Source organism: Xenopus laevis, chromosome 1L, assembly GCF_017654675.1.
Source record: "Xenopus laevis strain J_2021 chromosome 1L, Xenopus_laevis_v10.1, whole genome shotgun sequence".
In the NCBI taxonomy this organism is placed as follows: Eukaryota; Metazoa; Chordata; class Amphibia; order Anura; family Pipidae; genus Xenopus; species Xenopus laevis.
The window spans coordinates 137,308,904-137,336,369 of NC_054371.1; the positions used below are offsets into that span (position 1 = coordinate 137,308,904).

Below are 27,466 nucleotides of genomic sequence, written 5' to 3' on the forward strand. Positions count from 1 at the left end.
CTAGGCTAGTGTGGGCGGGCCTGTTGTGCTAGAAGCATGGAGAGCACAGTGGATGGACTGACTATCCGGAGACCCCGGTATAATGTCTCTGCGGAAAGCGCTTCTGGATACCGGAGAGAAGCGGGTGTTAGGGAAGAGAAGAAACCGCGACAACGGGATGCAGGGTTCGGTGCTGCTGTTCCTGTCTTGCTGCTGCTCTATGTCCTGAGTGTGCGAGGGCTGGTGCACATATCGCTGCGGCAGCTTGTTACACCAGGAGGGCATAGTACAGGCTTCAATGCTTCCACTGCAAGGTGTGCATCACCTACATTAATATACCGTACTGAGGCGCCCGCTCAAGTTTATGTTCTGGAGAAATCACGTGATTCGCATTCTGAATTCAGCATGTTGCTAATGCACATATATGTTGTATAACAGTACCAGGGACGAGCACACGATATGTTTTTCGGGAGAACACGTTTTTATCATTTCCTTAAAAAAACAAAAACGGATTCCATTCAATTGCAAATATGACTTGTATATTGTGTAAGTGTCCTGCAAACAGCTATCAGTGTAGGGGCTCCTGCATTCCTTGTTGTCGTACAATGTCGTCTAACTATTTGAAACCCATTCTTTTTTAGCTCATTATTGCTAGGCCCTTAGCTATTGATCTTCTTGCCATTCAACCCACTTATAGGTTGCAAGGTTAAACAGAACCCTAGAAACCATGAACCAGTTTAAATTCTAAACTAAAGAGCCAAATAACAAACAGATTTGTTTTAACAGAATAACATTGTCTAGATTATATCTTAATTGTGAGAAAGTCATCCCCTTTAAATGGGTTTGTTCACCTTTGAATTAACTTTTAGGAGTATGCAGGCATTGATAACCCGAGACAATGTGTTATTGGTCTTCATTTTGTAGGGTTTTTTCAGTTATTTGGTTTTTTGTTCAGCATCTCTCCAGTTGGTATTTCAGAAGCTCTCTGGTCTTGTTTACCATAGCCATACCTCCCAACATTTTGGAACTAAAAAGAGGGACAAAAAAATTTTTTCCGCATGTAGCACAGCAATTTTTTTTGACCACACCCCTTTATGTGGCCACACCCCCTAATTACCATGTTTGTTTTACAAAATTTGGCAGGTTATGAAAGTTTGAAAATATTTCTCCTTATCTAAACTGTGTTTTTGTGTCTCAAAATTGTTACAAAGTATCTTATTTGCACCTGTTAGCTGTTCTGGGCTCTCTGCTAAAAGCCAATTAAGTGAGAAACTTTGTTTCTTTTTCTGGCTGTTCAGTGCAGAGAAAAGAGGGACTTTCCAGTACAAATGAGGGACTGCGGGTTGAGCTGTCAAAAGAGGGACTGTCCCTCCGAAAAAGGGACAGTTGGGAGGTATGCATAGCCACTAGGCAGTGGTTTGAAGGAGAAATGGGAATATGAAAAGGAGAGGGTCAGAGTAAAAAGATAAGTACTAAAAAGTGACAATAACAGTCGAATGTTAGCTTCACGGAGCAATAGTTTTTGGCTGCTGGGTCAGTTACCCCAATTTGAAAGCTGGAAAGAGGCAGAAGAGGAAGGCAAATATTTAAAAAACCAACTGCAACATAGCTAGCTAGGACATTCTATAACATACTAAATGTTAACTTAAACATGAGCCACCCCCTTAAAGGATAACTATACCCCCCAAACAATGTAGGTCTCTATTAAAAGATATTGCATAAAACAGCTTATTTGTAAAACCCTGCTTCATGTATATAAGCCATTTTCATAATAATATACTTTTCTTGTAGTATGTGCCATTGGGTAATCATAAATAGAAAATTGCCATTTTAAAAAATAAGGGCAGCCCCCTGGGATCGTAGGATTCACTGTGCATACAAACATACCAACAAACCATACATGTTAGGTCACATGAGCCAATTAACAGACAGAGTTGTGTCTTTTGCTTCAACACTTCTTCCTGTTACAGTTAGAGTTGTAGTATTTCTGGTCAGGTGATCTCTGAGGCAGCACACAGACCATCACAAAATGGTGGCTTAAGGCAAGAAATGTTAAAGGGCAAGATTTACTTAAATATATATTCCAGTTTGGTAAGATTCTTTAATATGCTACTTAATATGATGTAAACTATCTTAAGTATTTATTTTGGGGGTATAGTTTTCCTTTAACTGAGGCAAATATTTTATATTAACATATGAAATAATTAAAAAAAAATGTATTAACATTTGAAAATCTTTTTCTGTAACGTGCAGTTTGTTTTAGAAGTGCAGCATAATAGCTTTTTAATGATGAATTCTTTACTCAGGATTGTGCTGAAATATGCATAGTCAGGATTAGCCTGCATCCTGCACCATAGTAGTGGCATGACCTGTTTGGGCAGTGCAGGCATTTTTAGTCCCACAGCAAAGAATGTGCTATTGTTTACTGTAAAATAGTTGCCGAGTTCCTGTAACTAATACAACTGGAATTCACTTTTCACTTTCTTCATGAATATGTTTGTGCTTAGGGTCAGTTAAATGTTCTTTTATTCATGTTTAAATAATGAGATTTTCATCTCTATCTGGGCACACCTGTTTGATTGCACGCTGACTTCTCTGCCAAGTTTATCATGTAAAACTCGGTTTAGTGTATGATAAGTCTTCACATGGTTTGGAGCCTGCCCAAAATTCAAAAGTAATGCCTTAACCTGTTCTTCTGTCTGCTCAAGTTTTGCCACTTCACCCTTTTGAACTTCTTACCCATAAAATCCACGTCTTGCCTTTCTTTTTGTGTGCTCCCAACTACCATTTCTCCCTATTAGAAATTTTTTTAAATAATCCACACACCCTGTCAAACATGTGCACAGTTTATGGAAACCCAACGACTGGAAGATTTTGGTTGCAGGTCTGGACTGGGAGTTAAAATAGGCCCTGACATTCCAAGTACACAGAGGCCCAAACAGACCCTTCCAGCTCTATAAATAGTGACTGTCTATGGCAACTTAAAGCAGCTCTTCTGGCGTTTGCCATAACCCACAGATTGTCAGTCTGGGTCTGATCAGTTTGTCGTACACGGTTTGTGTAATATTTTCACTTTCTAAGGTTCTATATGGAATATTTTGTACGCTGTCGTATACATCTGCTTAAAATCTGTCTGTTGGTTGTTGTGATCCAGTTTAGTAATATAGTTTCTGTTTTACAGGGAGTACCTGCAACAGATCACTTCCATTGACTCCAGAACAGCGGGAAGCCCTGAAAATGAAATTATTGCAGTTAATTACCTTTTGGGAAAGATTAAAGACATTGAGGAAAAAATAAACTCGGTCCACAGGATAACAGTAGATGTACAAAGGCCCACAGGCACCTTTAGCATTGACTTCCTAGGGGGCTTCACCAGTTACTATGACAACATTACTAATATAGCTGTGAAGTTGGAACCTGAACATGGAGCAGAGCATGCTGTTCTTGCAAACTGTCACTTTGACACTGTAGCAAATACTCCAGGTAAAAACTATAGTTTTTTTTTTTTGAAACAAGATCAAAGTTCAGCTCCACTCCCAAAAAAAATAAGATACTGGCTTCAATTATACTCCAGGTGTGTAGATACATAGATACTCCAGGTGTGGCTTACATAGATACCAAATATTAATGATGTTTACGTTCACTGTACTCTACACACCCATTCTTCCTTCCCCCCTTTTTTTTTTTTATACATGCTTTTTCCCACAAAAAGAAATGAAAACGTTTTAAGGTTACATGCACCTCATATAATGCTGTTAGACACAATATTAACCCGTTTTTTTAACAACACAATATATATACAATTCTATTTAATTATAACTCATTGATATAGTTATTTTTCAATACATGTTCATTTAATTATGTGGCCAAGTTAGAACATTTCAGCACAGTATTTTAAAAGAGTGGATAATTAGGTTATGTATTTTTCTTCAATTTATTTCCTTCTGAGATTCACCATATGTGGATCAGAGCTCTGTAGCAGGTTGGGTACCAACGCAATACCCCCAAATCAGTCAGGATTCATCCAGAAAAGCACAGATGTCTTGGCTGTGCAAGTAGTCTGCTGGTACTCGGGTAAATGGGGAGATTACAGGAAGCTTTGAAAAACACAAAGACGCTTGCAGGACTGTAACATGAATTTTACATATATGGACTTCTCCGTAGGCAGTTTTCACAGACCTTACTTTTGTAACTTATGAGTTTAGTTGGACTGTTTGGGCAGCAGATCTGGTTTGTAAATGACTTCCTTAGTCCTTTTGTGTGGGAGACCTTCTGGCTGGGATGTTTACTTCCCTCCCTCCATGAATTCCTTCCTACATTTTAGATATAAACCCCCATATGCAATAAAAGGTACTAAGTTTGCAGAGGAGCAGTAACCCATGGCAACCAATAAGATGCTTGCATTTAAACAGGTGACTAGTAAATTCTACCTGCATATATAACTCCAATAGTGTATTCTGTAAAAGGACAGGTGTATTTTATTGAAGGTTTGTCGGAGAGAATGTCTAACTAAAAGTTATTTTAAAAAAAGTTTAATTGTTAACATAGCATTTCATAGTTGCATTGTTGGGTTGTGTATATATAAAAAAATTTTTGTTGTTGTTTCTTATGAAACCAGTAAGCAGAGCAGAATGAACATTTGTATTTAATTCCCTCTTAAATCAGAGGTATTACTAGCGGTCAGATAGTTAAACAAACTGTATATTGTACGGTTGCCTTTTCAACAAATTGTTTTGTCAGCAAGCAACTGCATTCAGCTTCAATTTGGTGCATATCACACGGTGGCCATCTCCATCTGTTTAATTCAATGTGATATTCACAGACAACTCTGACAATCAAAAATCTTCCATGTGACTTGATAAAGGACCGATCTTGGTCTGAAATGTTGCTGGGTGTCTGGGTCAGAGCCGTTTTAAATGGAAACTTTTTCATTGTCGGCACTGTCTGTGAATATCAAAGCGGTTCTTTTTTAAAAAAAACTCTTTGATACAGTATTGTAGTAACATTGGTTTTGCTGGACTGAAAGGCCATGCATGCTAAATTTCCAAAATGTATAATGTGTAATGCTTAAATTGCTGCTAATATTGTCATATGTAGTAGGCCTTTTGTACCTCCACCTGCTTTTAATAATCAACTCTAGCTGTTGTAATTGTACTTTAGGGGCCAGTGATGATGCAGTAAGCTGTGCAGTCATGCTTGAAATCTTGGGCTCTTTATCATCTTCTTCAAAACCCTTAAAGCATGCAATTATTTTTCTGTTCAATGGCGCAGAGGAGAATATCCTACAGGTATGTAACATAATGCTTGTTGCACAGAGCTTTAAAGGCAAAAATATTAGAGGGAATTAAATTGTTTGTGTATATAGACAAAATATGGACATGGTCAAAATAGAGGTCCAAAACAAAAATGCAGGAAAATATTTTTTTGTTTTCCTTATAACTTGGACCAGGCCTTGTATACTAATAAAATATATTTCATGAAGGGATCAGATGCTCAATAACTAGAGTTGCTGATATTGATCTCTGCAAAGCAATTAAATCTGATTCTCATACAAACCACTAGCATAGCTTGTATTTTTTTTGTGCAAAAGGCTGTCATGTATGTTTAATTGATTGAATGCATCTCTGTATTCAATATTAAGACTTCAAGGTCTCCTCACTGATAAACACATAGATAGGAAGGCTTGTATTTCTTTGTCATAATATAGGGTAGCCATGGATTCATCACACAGCACCCATGGGCCAAGATGGTTCGGGCATTCATCAATTTAGAAGCTGCAGGAGTTGGAGGGAAAGAGCTGGTATTTCAGACAGGTATGAAAATACAGTGGTTTCTACACATTTGTACAAATCTAAGTTTCTGTAAGCATGTGATTTAAATCATGCTTGGTTATCTTTTTTAAAGCATTGCTATACTTTTGTTTTTTAAAAGCAGTGAAGCCTTAGTATGCTTTTTTTTTTAAAAAAAAATCACTGCAAAAAGCCACTACACTGCAAAATGCTTTTTTTTTTTTTACATTGGTATATTATTTCCAAACTGTAATTGTTGACAAATTAAGATTTGTCTAATTGACTATTAAGATTATTACTAGTATTATTGCACACTTGTTAAAACACCTATTTCGTTCTTTGCTGTATGTCAGGGATGCCCAGCTAACACCTGCAGGCTATATGTAGTCCCCTTGCTTGTTCCATGGGCTTAGATGACTCCTTTGTATGGTAAAGTTAATGTTATGTAATCGAACCTGCAAGCATGTAGTATCCTAAATTATCTGGCCCACATGTACTGAAAATAAAGTTCCTTTGTACTTTTTCTTCTGCACATCATGTAATTTATCATCAACCTGCTGTTCTTTTTAACAGGCCCAGAAAACCCCTGGTTGGTGCAGGCATATGCTTCAGCTGCAGTACATCCATTTGCATCGGTGGTAGCCCAGGAAGTTTTCCAGAGTGGAATTATCCCTTCAGATACAGATTTCCGTATATATAGAGATTTCGGTAACATTCCAGGTGGGTGTACATATTATACACATTAATGCAGATATGCTATGACTTAAAGGGGTGGTTCAACTTTAAGTTAACTTTTAGTATGTTATAGTTCTAAGCAACTTTTCAATTGGCCTTCATTATTTATCTTTAATAGTTTCTGAATTATTTGCATTCTTCTGACTCTTTACAGCTTTCAAATGGGCTGTCACTGACCCCATCTAAAAACATGCTTTGTAAGGCTACAAATGTATTGCTATAGTTACTTTTTATTACTCATCTTTCTATTTAGACCCTCTCCTATTCATATTCTAGTCTCTTATTCAATCAATGCATGGTTGCCAGGCTAATTTGCATCCTAGTAAACTGACTGCTGAAATTACAAACAGGAGAGCTGCTGAAAAAGGAGCTTAATAACTCAAAAATTACAAATACGGTAATAAAATATCAAGAGCGTTTACAAATTGTCTCAGAATATCACTCTCAACATCATACTAAAAGTTAACTCAAAGGTGAACAACCCCTTTAATTAGCAGGAGATACTTTATTGTATTTGCAGGTGTGCTATGATATTCAAAAAAGACTAATGAAATGCAAGAATGTGTCTATTTTAAATATGAATTATATAGGATAGGGTTAACTATTGTAAGGATTGTTATTTATTTCTTAGAGCACCCCCTCCCCCAACCACTATTTTAAATAGTCCCAAATGTATGTGTGTACAGTTTGCCATCTCTCCATTTACTGGTGAATTCAGCTACCTTCTTTTAGTTACTTGAGTAATCGTATCTTCACGTGGGTAACCAGTGCATAATCATTGTGTGCTGCAACCTGTAATGCACTGCTGACCCACATGTCTAATTAGTGTTAATAAAAAGTATTCCCTATGAACATTTTGACAAATGTGGAGGAGGAAATAAAGCTCCTTTGTGGAAGACCATCAGATATTTGTATAAGATTCTGTTTTATATTGCACAGAAATTGTGACATTCAGATCTCTGTTTGATTTCAATTTAGGAATAGACTTGGCATTCATTGAGAATGGCTACATTTACCACACAAAATATGACACGTGGGACAGAATTCTCACAGAGTCCATACAGAGAGCAGGTTTGTATGCATTGTACATGGAATCATTTCTCAGATGAAATAATCAGTTTACTGGTATATAATCACTAACCCCTGTGATAATACACAAGCATAGAGTGTAGTGCTACACAATCAATCTCACCGCTTTTTGTAGCGTCGGGTGCCAGCTGCGACTCTGTCTGCCCAGGTCCAGTACAAATTCCAATACAAATTCCAGCAGCACTCCGGTAAAGTGAAAGAAATTTATTTGTGCAAATGAAGCAACGTTTCGGGCATAACCAGCCCTTTATCAAGCTTCATAAAGGGCTGGTTATGCCCGAAACGTTGCTTCATTTGCACAAATAAATTTCTTTCACTTTACCGGAGTGCTGCTGGAATTTGTATTGGAATAACCCCTGTGATAATATTCCCTGTGTATTTTAATAATTATTTTAACATAATTGCAAGTGTTGAGGAAATATTACATTCTAAGTTTTAAATTCAGTTTTTAACCATGCCGTATATCAATATGTAAAAGCCAATTATAATTAGATGTTTTACATCTGATATGGGTCAGTGTTTTAATTCAAGATTCTTTCCAAATGTATGAACTAGCAGTTATGATCCATGTGATTATATCCATATTATTTTCACTTAAAGAGATACTGACAACTAAAATTAAACTGTTTTAAATACTATTCTAATACTATATATAATATTTAAATACATCATGTCATTGTCTTTGCATGAGCTTTATAATTTTGCCATCAAATTACTTCCTGATGTTTTACATTACCTATCCGATCCACCAAATTCCTCTATGAGGGGGTTGCCGTATTTGTGCTGCTGTATTCTGTTTGTGTTAGACATTCTAACTGGCAGGTTAAGAAGGGACAGTCAGATTGGCAAAAGTGAGGTTTAGGAACTTCAAGTAACAATAACTTATAAAAGCAGTCCTGTTGGCAAAAAATCAGCATGACTTATAGGTAACTTTTTATGTACATTAAAATATTAAAACGTAGTTTTTTTGTGTCAGTATCACATTAATCTTCCTATTATAAGTGTTTAAAGAGCACCAACATATTGCAGTACAGTAGAAGATCACATAAAATAATCTAAACACAGCCAAAACAGGAGGTAAATAGGACCCTGCTCATTATGACCTCGTTCTGTTTATATTTGTGTCAGTAATACATACCAGGAAGACCATTTCACATGAACTTCCTGTTTCCTCTGTTGGTCTTTCAGGTGACAACATCCTTGGTGTCTTGCACTATTTAGCTACTTCTTCCCAGCTTGCTGAGTCCTCGCAGTTCCGTCATGGGAACATGGTGTTCTTCGATGTGTGTGGCTTATTTGTTTTGTCTTATCCAGCCCGTCTTGGAACCATCATAAACTACATTACAGCAGCAGTAACCCTTTTCTATATCGGCAAAAAAATTATTAAATACAAGCAAGGGGGTGAGTGTTATTCTGTGAAAACTGTTTAAAAAAATCAGACTTGTATCACTAGGCAAATTCAAAGCACACTTTAACATAATTGCTAAGACTAAGGCTTTCTAAAGAATAATTCAATTATTTTGTTTACATAGTGTGAACCACTAATGTGTTCATGCATGTGCTTGTGCTCAAATTCCCTCCAAAGCCATTCTTACACTTGATAACACATGCAGTGGGTCCGACCAGGCAAATCTTAGTGTTTGACCCATAAAGCAATAACTGTGTTACATGCAATACCAGTTAGTGTAGCTCTTTTTAAAAATTCTCTTCTGTATCTGTTGATGACGAACAATGATAAGGCAACATATTTTTTAGCATAAGGTTGATTGGCATTTGTGGAAGTACTTTTTGTTACTAATCACATTGGATATTGACTGTTTCTAACTTTACACAGGTACAAACTACGTACGGGACCTTGTATACGGCTTAATCATTACATTAGTAAGCTGGGTTTCTGCATTAGTAACTGTCCTCATCATTGCTGTGCTTGTGTCACTTGCTGGAAAAGCCCTATCTTGGTATACACACTTCTATGTTTCCATTTTCCTATATGGATCCGCAGCCGTGGCCAAGTTTATTCTGGTGCATTCTCTAGCGAAGACTTATTTCTTTGCAGTAAGTCTAAAACAGTTTTTGTTGATTTTTATTATACTAGGAATGAAATTGTATTGCCTTTTATGAAAATGTATGCAGTATTTCATGAAATAGACATATAGGGACTTACATAGGAGAAAGTCAGACAAACTCCCATATAGCTGATTTTGGATGGCCAAATTGCAACTGTGGCTCATTAGATAAGACTACAGCATATTAGCTTTTCCATGTTGTTCATGTTTGGCCATGTACTCTAGAAATCATTAGTTAACCTGGATTTGTTTTGGGTAATCTTTTCTAATGTGAGATCAGACAAGCAATCTTTTATGGCACACTGCTCCATGCTGGATAGAACAAGACAATGGAGGGCACAAGTGCATGTTTACCTAGAAGGACATGATAGGAAGGCTGAGAGGGCTACATTCAGTAATATATGAAGACTGCAGCAATTCCAAAAATGTTAGCAGTGTTTTCTCTGGTGTTCATTGTTGCTGTATGCTAATGAATGTCAGAATGCAGAATGGCATTGTCAAAATCATACATAAAATTAAGTCTTACAAACAAGTATTTGTATGGTGCTAGAGCACATTTAAATACTGAATCTACCCCTTCTCAGACCCATGGTTTTAGGTTCCAAAGGCTTTAGCACACCATTACAATAAATTAATTATGTGGATTTAAATACTGAATCTACCCCTTCCCAGACCCATGGTTTTAGGTTCCAAAGGCTTTAGCACACCATTACAATAAATTAATTATGTGGAATAAGTATTTCCCAAGCCACCCATGGCAGCTCATCACCAACATGAGTATTCCCCGCCCCTCAGGTCACTGGACAGGAAAGGGTTAACTCCCAACCCTATAACATCCGCTCTGCACCGCCCCCACCTTGTCTTTTTCCTGTCCAGGTCACTTGTGTAGCTTACCGCTTCCAGGGTCTCTCTGCTCTCTCTGCCCTGATACCTCCCATATGCTCCCCGGAGGGGATCGCGGTGGAGAAGGACCAATGGCTGGGTCACATTCCACCTGTCAGGCCCACAGTTAAACTGGCCGTGTTGTTTGGTGGCGAAGTGCGGATCCTCTGAAAACCGCTTCTAACAGACGCAGGAAGTACGTCATTTTCCTCCCAGAGCCAGGCAATCTTGCGTTCCACCGGCCGGATGTACGCGTCATTCTGGTCGCACGTCGTTCCGGTCGCGCGTCATTTCCGGTCGCGACGGATGCGTGCGCCGGCGTCTTGACGTCACGACGCGCGCCGCAATTGAAAGTGGAGCGTGGTGTGTCGGTGAGCATGGAGAAAGATAGATTCTTCATTTTTTGGACGCAAGGGTGCTTACTATTGCCTGTCTCATAGGTTACAGACAAGATTGATCAGTCTGGCTCTGGGAGAGGAGTGCAGCCAAAAGTTTCTAGGTAAGCGAATGATAACGGAGTTATTGTTTGGGGAGAGAGTGGAGGCTAATGGTGCTTGTTTCTTTCCTGTTTAGCCTCTCTCTGCCGCTACTGAAGCACAGAAGGTGGAAAGTCAACAAGCTAGAAAGCAGTCGGTTGCAGAACAACCTTTAACGGCTGAGCCTCAAACTTCTTCAGCACCCCCAATTGGATGCCTTAGTGTCCCTAATTAAGCAAGCAGTGGTGCAAAGGGTGCAGGAAGCATCTTACTCAAGCAGGAGGCCTAAGAGGTCTCCGGAAATGCTGTATGAATCAGTTTCGGACATTTCAGAAGATGAATATTATGATCCTGCGGATGTTCAGTTGGATTTATCAGAGGAAGGAGAAATTTTCTCTGAGGATGAGTCCGCCTTTGATGCCTCGACAGTAGAGGGTCTAGTGAAGGCAGTTAGGAAGACATTAAGTCTAACTGAAGAGACACCAAAGAGTTCTTCGGCAGACAAGTTGTTTCCGTCCGTGAAGAAACGTTCCTCTACCTTTCCGGTTCATGGTTCAATTAAAGAGCTAATTAGCTCAGAGTGGAAAAAGACGGAAAAGAGAGTGGTTATTCAAGGTAAATTTGCAAAGAAATACCGTGTGGATGAGCCTAATGCAAAGTTGTGGGATAATCCACCTAAGGTTGATGCGGCAGTGGTTCGCTTGGCTCGGAAGACTACCCTACCGGTTGACGATGCGGGTGCATTTAGAGATCCGATGGAAAAGCGGATGGAGTTGGATCTGAAGAAAGCATTTGTCTCTGCCGGGGCATCTTGCAGGCCTGCGGTTGCACTAACTTCAACTTCTAGGGCGATGAAGATCTGGGTAAATAATCTAGAAGATGCCATTTCTTCAAATTTCAAGAGATCAGTCCTGCGAGATATGTTATCTGATCTAAAAATAGCTACTGATTTCATGGCAGAAGCTTCCATCGATTTAGTCAGGTTGGCAGCGAGGTCAATGGCTCTTTCAGTAGCATCAAGGAGAGCACTATGGCTGAAGTCCTGGTCAGCAGACACTGCCTCTAAAGCCAATTTGTGTCAATTGCCTTTTGAAGGGGACAGATTGTTCGGTGAAAGTCTGGATTCAATTATTAAAAAGGTGTCTGGTGGGAAAAGTGTTTTTCTTCCACAGGAGAGAAAATTCAGACGTCATGGGCCTAGAGCTGAGTCGCCAAAAAATAGGAATTTTCGGAACTCAAGGCAGTACAGGCCTGGGAGGTCTCGAGGCAGACAGTCTCCATGGAGACCTTCTAGAGGGGAGCCACGACAACCGGCAAAGAAGGCAACTGGTTTTGGCTCTTCCTCAAACAGAACACAATGAGATCAGGCCGGCTCGAACCTGAGCAGTAGGAGCGCGTCTGGCACTCTTCGGGGAGGTTTGGGCCGAGAATATTCAGGATCGTTGGGTTCTAGAGATTATAAAGGAAGGTTATCATCTCGAATTTTCCAGGGTCCCAAGATACGATGTGTATCGAGTTTCTTTGGTGCCGAAGGTTCAAGGTGCAAAGGAAATAGTTCAAGAATACATGGATCAGTTGCTAGAAACCGGTGCTGTAGAACCAGTACCTCGGGAGCAACAGAGGAGAGGGTTTTACTCCAAACTCTTTCTAGTAAGAAAATCCTCAGGGGCGTTCAGACCTGTGCTGGATCTTCGACCCCTAAATCAATTTATACGTTGCAGGAAATTCAAAATGGAGTCCCTGACATCCATAGTTGCAGCAATTCCGCCTCGAGCATGGTTGGTAAATCTGGATCTCAGAGACGCATACTTCCATGTTCCAGTGTACGGTCCACACAGAAAATACCTGCGGTTTGTGTTTCGGGAACAACACGTGCAGTTCACTTGCCTCCCGTTTGGCCTGTCCACGTCTCCAAGGACATTTTCAAAGGTCTTAGTAACAGTAATAGCTTTCCTGAGAGTGAAGGGGGTCCCAGCCTTCCATTATCTGGACGATATCCTTCTGGTGTCCAACTCAGAAGAAAAAGCTGTAAAAAACAGAGACGAAGCGGTTGGAATTCTGCAACATTTCGGTTGGGTAATAAACTGGCAGAAAAGTCATCTGGTGCCAACTCAGAAGATAGTCTTCTTAGGAGCCAGTTTGGACACTCTTCAAGGGATAGTGTCTCTTCCAGAACAGAAGGTCTCATACATCATGGACCGAGTGAGGTCCTTTCAACAACTCACCAGAGTGTCAGTCAAGGATTGCATGTCAATTCTGGGTCTATTTTCCTCCACCATTCAGATGGTACGTTGGGCAAGGTGGCACATGAGACCCCTTCAAATATGTTTTCTGGGTTCAGGGTCGACCAATCCCGTAAATCTGAAGAGACTCCTTCATATTCCAAAACAGGTGATGGCGAGCCTAGACTGGTGGTTGATTCCGAGGAATCTAACCAGAGGAATGCCGTTAACAGAACCAGACTACGTCACGATTACAACAGACGCCTCTCAAACATGCCATGTTAGACGATCTGTCAGCCCAAGGGCAGTGGGAAGTCTCTCATCTTCCTTCCAATGTATTGGAGTTGAGGGCAATAAGGATGGCTCTATTAGCCTTCTCGGAGAGGATAACACACAGGTGGGTGAAAATCCGGTCAGACAATGCCACGGCGGTGGCTTATGTACACAGACAAGGAGGCACCAAGAGTGCGCAGTTAATACAAGAGCTGTCAACTATCATGTCATGGGCAGAATCAAACCTCAGAGGTTTAGTAGCCTTTTTTGTGCCAGGCAAAATGAATGTGCAGGCGGATTTCCTAAGCAGAAATGCCTTGGAGCCAGGAGAGTGGTCCCTGAATCCCGCTGTGTTCCAGACCATTACCCAGAGATTTGGCAATCCAGAGATAGACCTCATGGCCTCGGATCACAACCACAAGTGCAGGAGGTTCTTTTCAAGGTACCCATCCCGGATGTCCAGTGGGGTAGATGCCCTAAATCAGAACTGGAGAGGGATGTTCGGTTATGTCTTTCCACCCTTTCCATTAATTTGGAGGGTATTGAAGAAAATAGACAAAGAAGGGACACAGGTGATTGCAATAGTTCCATTCTGGCCCAGGCGTCCCTGGTTTCCACTTTTGAGGCAGATGTCAGTGGAGCCTCCAATGAAACTACCAATTGTGAAAGATCTGCTGATGCAGGGCCCAGTTCCATTTCAGGAGGTGTTCAACCTGTCGTTGAGGGCATGGAAGTTGAAAGGCAGAGGTTATCAGGTATGGGCCTCAAGAAAGATCTGATAGAATTGCTGTTGAAATCTAGAAAGCCCTTAACGTCAAGTCAGTATTATCGTGTCTGGTCCTGTTTTGTTAAGTTTGCGGAAGATAAGGGATTTGATCCCAGATGTCCTGGGGCGTCAGAATTGGTGCAGTTTCTCTTTGCTGGGTACCAGAGGAAGCTTAGTGTCAGCACTTTGAGAGGACAAGTTTCGGCACTGTCGGCATTAACTGAAAAACCATGGGCTGAGGATCCGTTGGTCATTCGCCTGTTCAATGCACTTAAAAGAGTGTGTCCAGTGAGATGACTAGGGATGCCTCCATGGGATTTGCCTTTGGTCCTAAAGGTTTTGATGGCAGCTCCTTTTGAACCGTTGGAAAAGGCTTCGGATTGGCATGTTACTCTGAAAGCTTTATTTCTGGTGGCGATCACTTCAGCCTGCAGAGTAGGGGAAATTCATTCTCTTTCGCGAAGGAACCTGATACGGTTTTGTTCCCTGACAAGGTGGTCTTGAGACCAGCGTTTGAATTTCTTCCGAAGGTTGTATCACAATTTCACATGAATTTGGAGATAACTTTACCCTCCTTTTGTCCGGATCCCAAAACAGAGCGTGAACAACAGTGGCAAAGTTGGATCTAGTTCGAATAATATCTCATTATCTGACCCGTACACAGTCGTGGAGGAAGTCAGAGAGACTGTTTGTCATTCCGAGGGGTCCTAGAAGAGGTTGTGCTCCGTCTAAAGCGACTATTAGTCGATTTATCGTTGGATGCATAGTGTTCGCTTATCACAAAACAGGCAGAGAGGTACCTAGAGACTTGAAGGCTGCTTCCTGGGCGGCGGAAGCCAGAGCGCCGCCAGACGTAATTTGCAAGGCTGCAAGATGGTCCTCCTTGCATACATTTATAAAACATTATAAGTTAAATGTTTTTCTTTCCCAAGAGGCTAAATTTGGGAGAAAGGTTTTGCAAGCTGTATTGCATTCATAATAAATATTAAGCATCAGTTGTTGTCCCTCCCTTCTTTTTGGCTCTGGAAATTCTCATGTTGGTGATGAGCTGCCATGGGTGGCTTGGGAAATAGAGAAATTTTATTACTTACCATAATTTCTATTTCCAAGTCACCTACCATGGCAGCACTCACCAACTTCCCTCCCTTCTGAAGCTAGGAAACATAGACAAGGTGGGGGCGGTGCAGAGCGGATGTTATAGGGTTGGGAGTTAACCCTTTCCTGTCCAGTGACCTGAGGGGCAGGGAATACTCATGTTGGTGAGTGCTGCCATGGTAGGTGACTTGGAAATAGAAATTACGGTAAGTAATAAAATTTCTCTATTTGTTTGTTAATAGCTGCTACTTTTTGCTGGCTGCATGTAGCTTTTACTGTTGCTTATGGGAGCGACTGTCCCAACACTGTCCCAAAGAAGCTAATAAAAACACATACCACAACTGCAGGTGCTTAATGCATGAGATGAAAATAAGAACAACAAATATACCATGTGTTCAGGCCAGAGTTTCTATTTTCATGTCTCTGATTTCAGAATGCTCTGAATGGTACTTGAAGTGAATGCCAAACCAGTAGTTATACATTTCTTTTATTAACATTAGATAATTTTTCCTTTTACAGGGTGCAAGCAGCCAGTATCTAGGGGACTTGTTTTTTGACATCTCCTTAATAACTTGGTGCATTCCTTTGGTGCTCCTAACACAAAGTGGCCTGTGCTCTGCTTACTTCTTTGCTGCATGGATCATTTTCCCACTGCTCACAAAGCTGTTACTTCAACCAGATATTATCCATCAAGGTCAGTGTGTACAGGGAAAGGAAAGCAAGGACACTGCACCAGTAAGCCACAACGTGTGCGTGTGTGTTATCTGTGCAATGTAAATAAATAAGCTGCAGATGTCACGGTGCTTTCAGATACAGTGGCTTCTATTATAATTGTGATTTGCTTTCATTTTGATTTAAATACTGTATATGCCCCCTTATGCTTACTGCCTTCTTTTATTGTTTTTTATAGGTTCTCCCTATAAGTTTACTGCGGTGTATCTTCTGGGATTATTTCCACCCTATCTGCACACTATGTACCATGTATGGGCAGTCTTTGAGATGTTCACCCCTATTCTTGGCCGCAGTGGCACAGAAATACCACCTGACATTGTGCTCGGTTTCCTGATTATCGCATGTACCATAATATTGATAACCTACTTTGTGAGTTCAACCACAACTACTGAATCAAAGAGAACTTAAATAGAACAAAATTTCAGATAGAAATACTATACTTATGTTTTGGGGTTCTGTGCCAGCCTGAGAGTACCCTGGATTGTATCAGTGAAGATCTGTATCTCTGAAGATACCAATTTTCTCTTATGCTAATTAAAAGCATTTGCTCTGGGATGTTGTCCGTTATTTAAAGGGGTCGTTCACCTTTAAAGTTAACTTTTAGTATGTTCTAAAAAGGCTAATTCTAAGCAACCTTTCAATTTGCCTTCATTTTTATAGTTTTTAAATTATTTGCGTTCTTCTTCTGAATCATTAGAGCTTTCAAATGGGGGTCACTGACCCCATCTAAAAACAAATGCTCTGTTGAGCTGGCCATAGACGCAAAGATCCGATCGTACGAATCGTGGATTCGTACGATTTTCGGACCATGTGTGGAGAGTCCCGACATTTTTCGTCCGGCGGAGATCGGTCGTTTGGTCGATCGGACAGGTTAGAAAATTTCTGTCGGCTGCCGATAATATCTCTGCGTGTATTGGGGATCGTACGATTTTCAGAGGGAGACTGTCACTAGTGTTGTCAGACATAAGTATTGTACGATTGCTGTCAGGGGCAGAACATTGGGTGATCTGTTCTTATTTGATCGGAATGGTAAAGACTTTGATCTGAATGGTTAGTGGAGGGTCGGGAGATGGGAAAGTCCGATCGTACGTTGATTCATACGATCGGATCTTTGCGTCTATGGCAAGCTTAATTCAGGCCTCTCCTATTCATATTCCATTCTCTTATTCAAATCAATGCATGGTTGCTAGGATTATTTGGACCTTAACAACCAGATGAGCAGCAAACTGGGGAGCTGCTAAATAAAAAAAACACATATAAAAAAAAATGAAAACCAATTGCAAATTGTCTCAGACTATCACTCTCTACATCATACTAAAAGTTAATTTAAAGTTGAACAACTTCTTTAAGTTTAGGAACCAACTCATAATATAAAGTATATGCACAATATAAACTACAACATACAAGGCTGACGAGTAAAACAAAACGCCTTTACATGACCGCCTTTAAACTATTTTATTCTGCAACCCAATTGATTAATAATCAGCCCTGTAGCATCAGCTTCTATGAAAGTACAAAATCTGATTTTCTGTTCATGATGATTATTCATGACCCCTAAATTTAGCTTCTCAACCTCACCTCAAAGCACAGTGAACATGTGCTTTAGACATAAAGTGGTGTACCATATCCATAAGACCATTGTAGTTCCTCCAGAGAACTAGGACTTGTGTAGCTCTGTGATGGTGATATAATCTGCTGTATACATAGTGGTGTTGATCTGCTCTCAGGCCCACTAATATAGTCCACTCTTGTATGTTGGGGGTCCAGGGCCAGCATAATATCTGACTAGGATTAAAAGGATAGGGATCTAAAGAGGCAGCTTTGGTGGCATTGTTATAGGGGTGACACAAAAAGATCCATACGTATGTATGTATAGTTTTCAGATTTATTTTTTCTAGATATTATTTAATCTATATTTTTATGAATTGCTCCCAGTATCTTCTTCTCTTTTTTATCAAATACTATACATAAGGTGCTTATCTCTAGGCTTGTTTTCATGAATTCAGTAATGTCTTGTGATGCATTCATATGAAATACTCTCTAAGGCTGATGGCAAGCAGGAGTATTTCTGTGGATATTTCAGCTAATGGAGAAGCACCTGGAATGACTGGTCTATAGCCCTTGCTCCTCTATGCAAACTCCTTAAAGGAACAGTAATACCAAAAAATTCAAGGAAAACTATACCCCCCAAACAATGTAGGTCTCTATTAAAAGATACTGAGTAAAACAGCTCATGTGTAAAACCCTGCTTCATGTAAATGAACCATTATCATAATAATATACTTTTTTAGTAGTATGTGCCATTGGGTAATCATAAATAGAAAATTGCCATTTTAAAAAATAAGGGCCGCCCCCTGAGATTGTACGATTCACTGTGCACACATACAAACCACATGTAAGGTCACATGAGCCAATTAACAGACAGAGTTCTGCCTTTTGCTTCCTCACTTCTTCCTGTTACAGTTAGTGTTGTAGTATTTCTGGTCAGGTGATCTCTGAGGCAGCACAGATAGAGTCACGAAATGGTGGCTCAAGGCAAGAGATGTAAAAGGGCAATATTTATGTAAATATATATTCCAGTTTGGTAAGATTCTTTAATATGTCATTCAATTTGATATAAACTATCTGTTGCTTACATATTCATTTTGGGGGTATAGTTTTCCTTTAAAGTAAAGAAAATATAATGTACTGCTATGCTGCACTGGTATAACTGGTGGGTTTGCTTCAGAAAAACTACTATACTTATATAAACAAGCTGCTGTGTAGCCATGGGGGCAGCCATCCAAAGCTGAAAAAGGAGAAAGGCACAGGATGCACAGCATATAACAGATAAGCTCTGTAGTATAGCAGAACTTACCTTACTTGTGCTTGATTGGCTACACAGCAGTTTGTTTATATAAACTATAGTTGTGTTTCTGATGCAAACACACCAGTTTTACCAATGTATGGGAACAGTATATTATATTTTCATTACTTTAAGACACTTTCATTTTTTGGTGTTACTATTCTTTTAACTGGCCTCCGAACTTACAGTCCAAGTCTACAATACTATTTTGTATACACCTATTATTGGGGATGCTTTTAAGACATTTTAATTCCAGTTTTTCTTGTTTTTTGTAGATTAGCTTCATCTATCTATTAAAAAACACCAAGAAAATCATTGTCACTTTGGCTGTTTTATCAGTGCTTACACTTCTGCTGGTCTGCAGTGGGATGTTTTTCCCATACAGCTCCAGCAATGACAGCCCTAAACCAAAGAGGATTTTCCTGCAGGTAATATATTATTATCCTTTATATATCATGTCCATATATTCTACAGCCCTTTTAGAATGTTCCATCATTCATGGGTTTCTGCCGTGGCCCGATTTCTAAAAAGACACAAATATGAACACACTAGTGTCCGCTTCATCAGAACTATTATTTTAGAGTGGGGGAAGGAACTGGAGTACCAAAGGTAATCTTTGGGACACACTGAGTACATACAGTATAAACTCTGTGCAGGTAGGAAATACAATAGGATAAGCCAGAGATCCCCTGGCTGAAAGAGGTTATGGTTCAGTCGTGCTCCTTCCAAATTTCTTTGGCTGTAGATTAAGGTGCACCACCACAAAAGTGACCAAATGTAGGAATCAAATTGCTGTAAGGCAGTATTAAGTAAACTGCAAGTGTTATTTTATTAGCAGTGTGAGTACACTACATGTTTTTATGTCCGAGCCCACTTGAGAAAGGGTTTGACCAGAAACATGTAGTGTACTCGCACTGCTAATAAAATAACACTTGCAGTTTACTTAATACTGCCTTACAGCAGTTTGATTCCTACATTTGAAATTGTTGTACCAGTGTACTTCCTTGCATATAAAAACTGCATTTTATTTGCAAAATTATTTCTTAATGTTTTATAGTCCATTGTTAGTGCCTGGATGTTTACAAGTGAAAATGCTGTTTTGGGACTATGTCAAGATACACAATTCTGATTCTATCCATAACCAATCCATATACAAGTATAGGATCCGTTATCCAGAAATCCGTTATCCAGATGGATATCCATATCCCATAGACCCATTATAATCAAATAATCCAAATTTTTAAAAATTTATTTATTTTTCTCTGTAATAATAAAACACTTGATCCCAACTAAGATATAATTAATCCTTATTGGAAGCAAAACCTGTGGGTTTATTTCATGTTTATAGTAGTATTAAGGTGTGAAGATCCAAATTACAGAAAGACCCATTATCCAGAAAACCCCAGGTCCCGATCATTCTGGATAATAGGTCCCATACCTGTACAATGATATTTTAATAATCTCTTAGCAGAAATTGCAGGGTGCAAATACAATAAATCATTAAATAGAAGTTTGGATATGGAAGCCATTTTTATGCCGTTTTTTACCTAGTGATGCCTGTAGTTATTCTGCAGTTTTTTTACACCACATAATAAATCTGTTTTATGATATCTAAGCTAAGGGTAATTAATTTGTTCAACTTTGCTGCTTAAACAGCCTATAATTTTATTGGAAAGCTTTCCACCAGATGTTGGAATATAGTATGAGAGATTTTCTGCCCTACATACATAAGAAATTGGGCACAGATGTTGGGGATCAAGCATGCATTTGGCCTTCTAAATCATCCCATAGGTGTTCAGTTGAGCTAAGATCAGAGTCAATATCTTTAATCTTGTAAACCACTTCTGTATGGTCCTTATGTTGTGCAGGGGGTATTGTTTTATAGAAACAAGAAAGGGCCGTCCTAAAAATGTAGCCACAAAGTAGTAAATATGGAATTGTCAAGTATTTCATGTTGTAATCTTCAAGGAGTTTATGGGGCTCATTTATAAACATGCTCCTGGGCAGTAACCCATTGCAACCAATCAGTGATTACCTTTTTTCAGCCAGCTGCCAGTTGAACACTGAAAGCAATCATCTGATTGGTTGTCATGGGTTGCTGCCCAGGTGCAAATTTGCCCAGTGTTTATAAATGTATGTTCTCCTAAGGCCAATGGCATGCAGGGATTTTCCTTGTGGCATAAATCAGCCAGTGGAGTAGCTTTTCTTTGTATGGGTTTACTTTTGGGTTCCACCCAATCTCCAAAAACATACAAGCAGGTTAATGGGCTCTTGATAAAACTGACCATAGTATTTCTGATTGTGATAGACACCATAGATTGTAATCTCCATGTGAATGATGTATAATCTCTGTAATTAATTTGTTGTTGCTAAGCAAATCAGAGACCATAAAAAATAATCTTCATAGTCTCAGACATTGTACCCACACATCTAGGGGCCCATTTACTTAGCTCCAGTGAAGGAATAGAATAAAAAAAACTGCAAATTCGACCATCGAATGGGCTACTTCGACCTTCGACTACGACTTTGAATCAAAGATTCGAACTAAAAATCGTTCGACTATTCCACCATTCGATAGTCGAAGTACTGTCTCTTTAAAAAAAAAAAACTTCAAACCCCTAGTTCGCCACCTAAAACCTACCAAAGTCAATGTTAGCCTATGAGGAAGGTCCCCATAGGCTTTGCTATCTTATTTTGGTCGTAGAAAAATCGTTCGATCGATGGATTAAAATCCTTTGAATCGAAGGATTTAATAGTTTGATCGAACGATTTTTCGTTCGATCGAACGAATTGTGGTAAATCCTTTGACTTCGATAGTGGAAGGATTTCAATTCGGCAGTCGAATCTCAAGGGTTAATTAACCCTCGATATTCGACTATAAGTAAATTTGCCCCTTAATATTGTGTGCAAAAGTTGACATTTCCATGATCCTAGACATTCTAAGGGTACTGTTGTCTTGCATTACAATCCAGTCTGAACTGTCGAGACTAGATTTGCTATTGGGTATTGGAATAATATACAGTGTGCTTCTTCTGTACATAATGATCTGGATGTTATATCATTAAGTTGGCCATACATGTACAAGTCTTTTTTTTTTTTTGCCAGGCCTATAATCTTATTGGTGAGTAATTTGGTGGCTCATTAGTACTTGTAAATAGTAAAATAAATCCTTGTAAATGGACCAATAAGCCACCATAATCGTTCATGAGTCAGGAAGCAGCATGGGTATCCGGTTTAGACTGACCATAGAACAGAATAATTGGGTTATGGGGTTTTAGCGTGTTTTTGTGTGACTGGATTTCAGATTGGACATTACATTTAGTATTTTGCAAACCTAAATAACTTAACATGATATTGTGTATTTTATTTATCTCTCCATAGCATACAACCCGAACCTTTCACAGTTTGACTGGAGAAGTAGTTAAAAGAGATTCTGGCATTTGGATTAATGGCTTTGATTACACAGGAATATCTTATGTCACTCCTCATATTCCTGAATTAAATGAGACTGTGCGTGCACCATGTGATGATGCCCCACTCTGTGGATTTCCTTGGTATTTTCCTGTTCACCATTTGATCAGGTTGGATATTGCTTAACTGCATTGTTGTGTATCATAAACTGTTTGACTGCACCCGTTGTATAATATAAATTGAGCATTTGTTGTAGATAGGAAATTAAAAAGCAAAACCCTCACCTTGCTGTGTTACACACACATTACTGTTCCTTCCTGCTATTGATAGCCTTACTTTTTGACTGAGGTACCCAGCATTGCTAGGGAAGTCTGATGTTACATCTTTAAAATAATAGAATCATTAAAAAACACACACTGCATGGCATGCATAAATGTTATGGCTGTTGAGAAGTCCTGCAGTGCTGAATGCTGCAATGTCATCAGTCAGAGAGGTAGGCAAGCCTGTACCCAGCATTGACAAACTGTTGGCTGCTTAATTGTTAATCTTTGTATAGCTTCTGTAACATGTCATATTCTGTGCCCAGTCTGAGTAGCACTTGAAATTATGAATATATTAGTAGTATAATAAGGCCATTCATTTAACTTGGCCTTGGCTGAGATCACTTCTCAAGTTAATGCAATTGGGTGCAGCTGGGATTTTCCTTTTTGTAATGTTCATTTCGTGTTAATTTATCCTTCAGAAAAAACTGGTATCTCCCAGCCCCACCAGCGCCTATCAATGAGCACACGGACTTTAAACTTGTGTCCAGGGAGGAGATGTCCTGGGGTGCTACAAGACTGTTTTTTGAGGTGAAAGGTAAGTAACCAACCCAGTGTGTGTGTGTGTATTAGTTGAAGGGTAATCGTAAACAGTCCAACTGACACTTTTCAATAGTTATTTTGGGTGAAGTACAGTATAGTCTACTTTCATTTTTCTACAAATTGTAGCTATTATGATATAAGGTAACTCAAATAGGTTGCAAAAATCTAGCCTCTTATTAGAATAGGAGAAGGCTCGTTTCCTTCCTCAGTTCCTCAGCATATACATACACCTTACTTTTACAACCCCTCCAAACAATCAATCTTATTTTAGGCCACATACATTAAGCATATAGTGTATCCCATCTGTTAGGGTAAAACTTGGTAAAGTTCCAGGACATTCAGAGAGAGCGAGAACTTTGAGAACTTTTTATAAATCCCCAATGTGCATCTGTTTTTGTGTACACACACATAGTATTTGAATTACCGATCATGTGACTTTTACCAGCTGTTTGTTCCCGCCACTGTGTATATTTAAGGAGGTTTAAAGTTCAGTTTGTTACTTTGAGAAAGGCTAGGGACCTAGCCGAAGCATTAGTCATTTATAATAAATGTTATGATTTTTATAAGTCCTGAGAGTGCAGACCTTCTTGTAGTAGTTAAGATCCACACTCACAGGTCTTAAAAAAAAAAAAACATAAAATTAATTTTTTATTGTCAAGTCAAGGACTGACATTTCGGCCTCCTCCGAGGCCTTTCTCAAAGTGTCAGTTCACAGTTAAAAATGCCCTATATACACATACTGGCGGGCAACTTGAGTAGCAATGACATATCGTCATCGTCACCAGTACGCGACTACTGTCAAGGCATCACATATAGAATACAACAGGACATACAGTGCCTTCGTACCACATATACATATTACATGAATTAATGACATCCTGGTCTAAACACTTTATCTGGGTAACTGATAAAAACAAAATTCATTGTAACAATATTTCCTCTTGGTGATAGTTTTACCATTTCTACAATAATCTATTGCCACAATTCACTATGTTGCAAAATTGCTACAGTATCAAATTTGAGATGTTTTAAAGTCTGCCGTGGAAATCAATCACACCTGGTCTTGTGATCTGTTCTTAATTAGATCTTATATTCCACATACCCCTCAATATCTAACCTGAATTTCCCTTAATGGTATATTACCATTTTAACAGTTACATCTACTATATATGCGACTAAACATCCCTACAATGCTAATTATTGCTAAACATCAACTTCTCTTTATTTACCCCTCAGTTTAAACCTCCCTTTTAAGTTAAACCTAACTCCATGGAAATCTAGCATCTATTCTTCTTTCGGTTCTTATACCCCTGTGATCCCTCACACGTCTATTTACTTCTCTTGGGTTCAAGTTAATTCGCTCGCATGTAGGTGGTCTGAAATCAGGATAATTTAACCTCTATCTCCATTATTAACCCGTGAGTGCTGAGTTCATTAAATAATACATATTGTGTAATACCCATCTATCCAATAGAATAATAAGTGTGATATGGTCACATACACTACCAATAAATCTAATATACCAATAATGTGTACGAATTATTATTAAATTCAAAGAGAAAACCCATCAATTTAAAATCAATACCCTGAAATAATACGATAACATTATTAGTGTGTAAAAAATTATTGTTATTACACCCCATGTGAACGACAATTAAAAAACTGAAAAAATCAAAAAATAAAGAGTGTTGCATTAAGATATAATACATGCACCCAGGCAATTAATTACCTTTTTCGTGAGTGCTGGTATGACTCCACAGTGTGTGTGTGTGTATAATTATACCTAACCCCATCTTCCACTTGCTACTACTATGACCTACAGTTATTGCCATTATTCCATTAGTCTATTAGTATTGTCATGGCCTAAGCTCATCTGGGTGCTGATGATAAATTAGCTAAAATTAGCCCATTTACCAGTGTTGTTTTTATTTTTTAACTTTGTGTTATGAGCTTGCGTACACTGACATTTTTTTGTTATCCATAAAAATTTTAAAATACATTGAGGAAGTCCAAATTTGTGTAAATTCTGTCAAACTAAGCACAGGTCAACAGTAACAATTAGACAATTAGTATCAATTAGTAACTTTTTTTTTTTTTTTTTTCTCCTGCCACATCATTGGTCCAGTACTGCCCTCACATTGATTCCTATTGGACATTATCACTTTATACCATGTTTCGATCCTTTTGTACCCAAATTTCAGTACCCCAGCAGTCTGAATAGCCTTAAAATTCCTTTCAAAGTAGTGGACTAAATCCAATGCCATAAGCAAAATGTACATCTTCACCTGCAAATTGTTTTTAGGACAGCCTCATAATGTAAACCTTGAGGAACATGAGCTATTTTGTTAAATATATATAGATACAGGTATGGGATCTGTTATCTAGAAAGCTCCTAATTACAATAACTTCATCTCCCATAGACTCTATTTTACTTAAGTAATTCAAATTTTCAACACAAATGCAACTGCTATTTTTCTGTCCAGGACCAAGTCACATGACTGTATATGTACGCCCAAACACTAACACTGTGTTGTCCAGTTGGTCTCTTGGTGATGGAATCCCTGTGGCCAGTGGAGAAACGGACTATTTTATATTTTACTCTCATGGACTGTATGCCCCAGCATGGAAGTTTTGGATAGAACTTAAGGTAAGATTAGGAGTTGTATTGTTTTTGCATGGTAACAGAAACCTCCTCATGAGAAGAAATCGTTATTAGATACAGCCAGTATTTTCCCCTGGGAAGTAATGCATTTTTAATCTTTTTTTTGTTTTGTTTCAGAACTCTGCTAAAGAAAGTAAGGGAATAGTGACAGTTGCAGTTGGTTCACATTACTTCTTTGGAGACAGTCGCAATTCCCCTGATCTAGAAACACTGGAGCTGAAATTTCCAGACTGGAGTTTCCCATCAAGTTGGGTGTGCACCTATGACCTCTATGAATACTGAAAAGTTTTTTTTAGAGACCAGCTATCCATCTCTGATTCTGTAATTTGTATGTTATTTAAATATTTCTTTCAAATCTAGTGGGCTGGGTTTTTAACAGCAGAGAAAAAAACACTATACACTGCAATATGACCTCACCTGGAGTGAAAGCAGCATTATGGTGGAGTCCAATACTGTACTGCGCCGGTATCTTTAGCTTTTTTCTATACCATCTTCATTTTGTTTTTGTCAGACTAAAATGGTGATAATTGAATTGCTCAAAGTGTTAATAATATTGAGAACCTAAAATGCCTTAAGCTGAATATTCTGCACTGAAATGATGGATCTCCTGGTTCATCCAAAAGTCTTAAACTTTAATTCATGCCGACATATAAGTTCAGTCTAGTTTGTATGGGTTTGTGCTGTGTGTAAAGCACATGTAAGTGATTCGCCTACAAGTTAACTTTTAGTACGTTCTAGAATGGACAATTCTATTCAACTTATCAATTGGTCTTCATTGTTTAATTATTTGCTTTCTTCTTCTCTTTCCAGCTTTCAAAAGGGTCACTGACCCCCATCTCAAAACAAATGCTCTGTAAGGCATTTGATATTGCTACTTTGTATTACTCATATTTCTGTTCAGGCTTTCCCTATTCATATTCCAGTCTCTTGTTCAAATCAATGCATGGTTGCTAGAGTCATTTGGACCCTAGCAACTAGATTGCTAACATTGCAAACTGGAGAGCTGCTGAATAAAAAGCAAAATAACTCAAAAACAAATAATAAAAAATGAAAACCAATTGCAAATTGTCTCAGACAATCACGCTCTACATCATACTAAAAGTTCACTCAAAGGTGAACAATCCTTTTAACCTGGTTTAGCTGTATGTGTTCCAATCGCTGTATAACTGAAATTATGGTATATCAGAGGAACTGATTGATGGGGTCATTAATAATGCTTGTCCTGATAGATGAGACATTTACGAGCCTAAGCATCATCATTAGCAGACACTAGTTACATAGACTTATTTACCATTGTTGTTGAATGAAGTGGAAAGCCAAGTAGGCCTCCAGATATCAGTATTCCGATATCGGGCAGGGATCTTTCTAGATTAACAGCAACTCCATGTACTCTTTAAAGGTGAACTGTCCGGAAAATGAAAATTTATTATACGATTCATAATGCTGAAATAAGAAACTTTGTAAATACAATCAATAAAATATTCTGCATTGTTTCTGAAATAATCAAGTTTATTGAGTGTTTCCAGTCAATACAATCACTTGGGGGTGCCTAACATTTGGCACCCCCAAGTGCAAGACGAC

The 27,466-nt window shown here is 38.8% G+C and overlaps 1 protein-coding gene across 1 annotated transcript; it reads left to right on the forward strand.

Annotated features, from left to right (window-relative positions):
- Nucleotides 1-25: 25 nt before the first annotated feature.
- Nucleotides 26-27,385, forward strand: ermp1.L (endoplasmic reticulum metallopeptidase 1 L homeolog; the record flags this gene model as incomplete). The annotated part of the gene is given in 15 exon segments (NM_001089244.1): nucleotides 26-293; nucleotides 3,161-3,462; nucleotides 5,140-5,267; nucleotides 5,687-5,792; nucleotides 6,342-6,488; nucleotides 7,482-7,574; nucleotides 8,781-8,993; nucleotides 9,427-9,647; nucleotides 15,892-16,066; nucleotides 16,283-16,473; nucleotides 19,225-19,377; nucleotides 22,331-22,530; nucleotides 23,103-23,218; nucleotides 25,707-25,870; nucleotides 26,003-27,385. Coding segments are annotated over 15 exon segments (2,631 nt in total). The 3' UTR covers nucleotides 26,168-27,385.
- Between the last annotated feature and the right edge of the window lie 81 nt (nucleotides 27,386-27,466).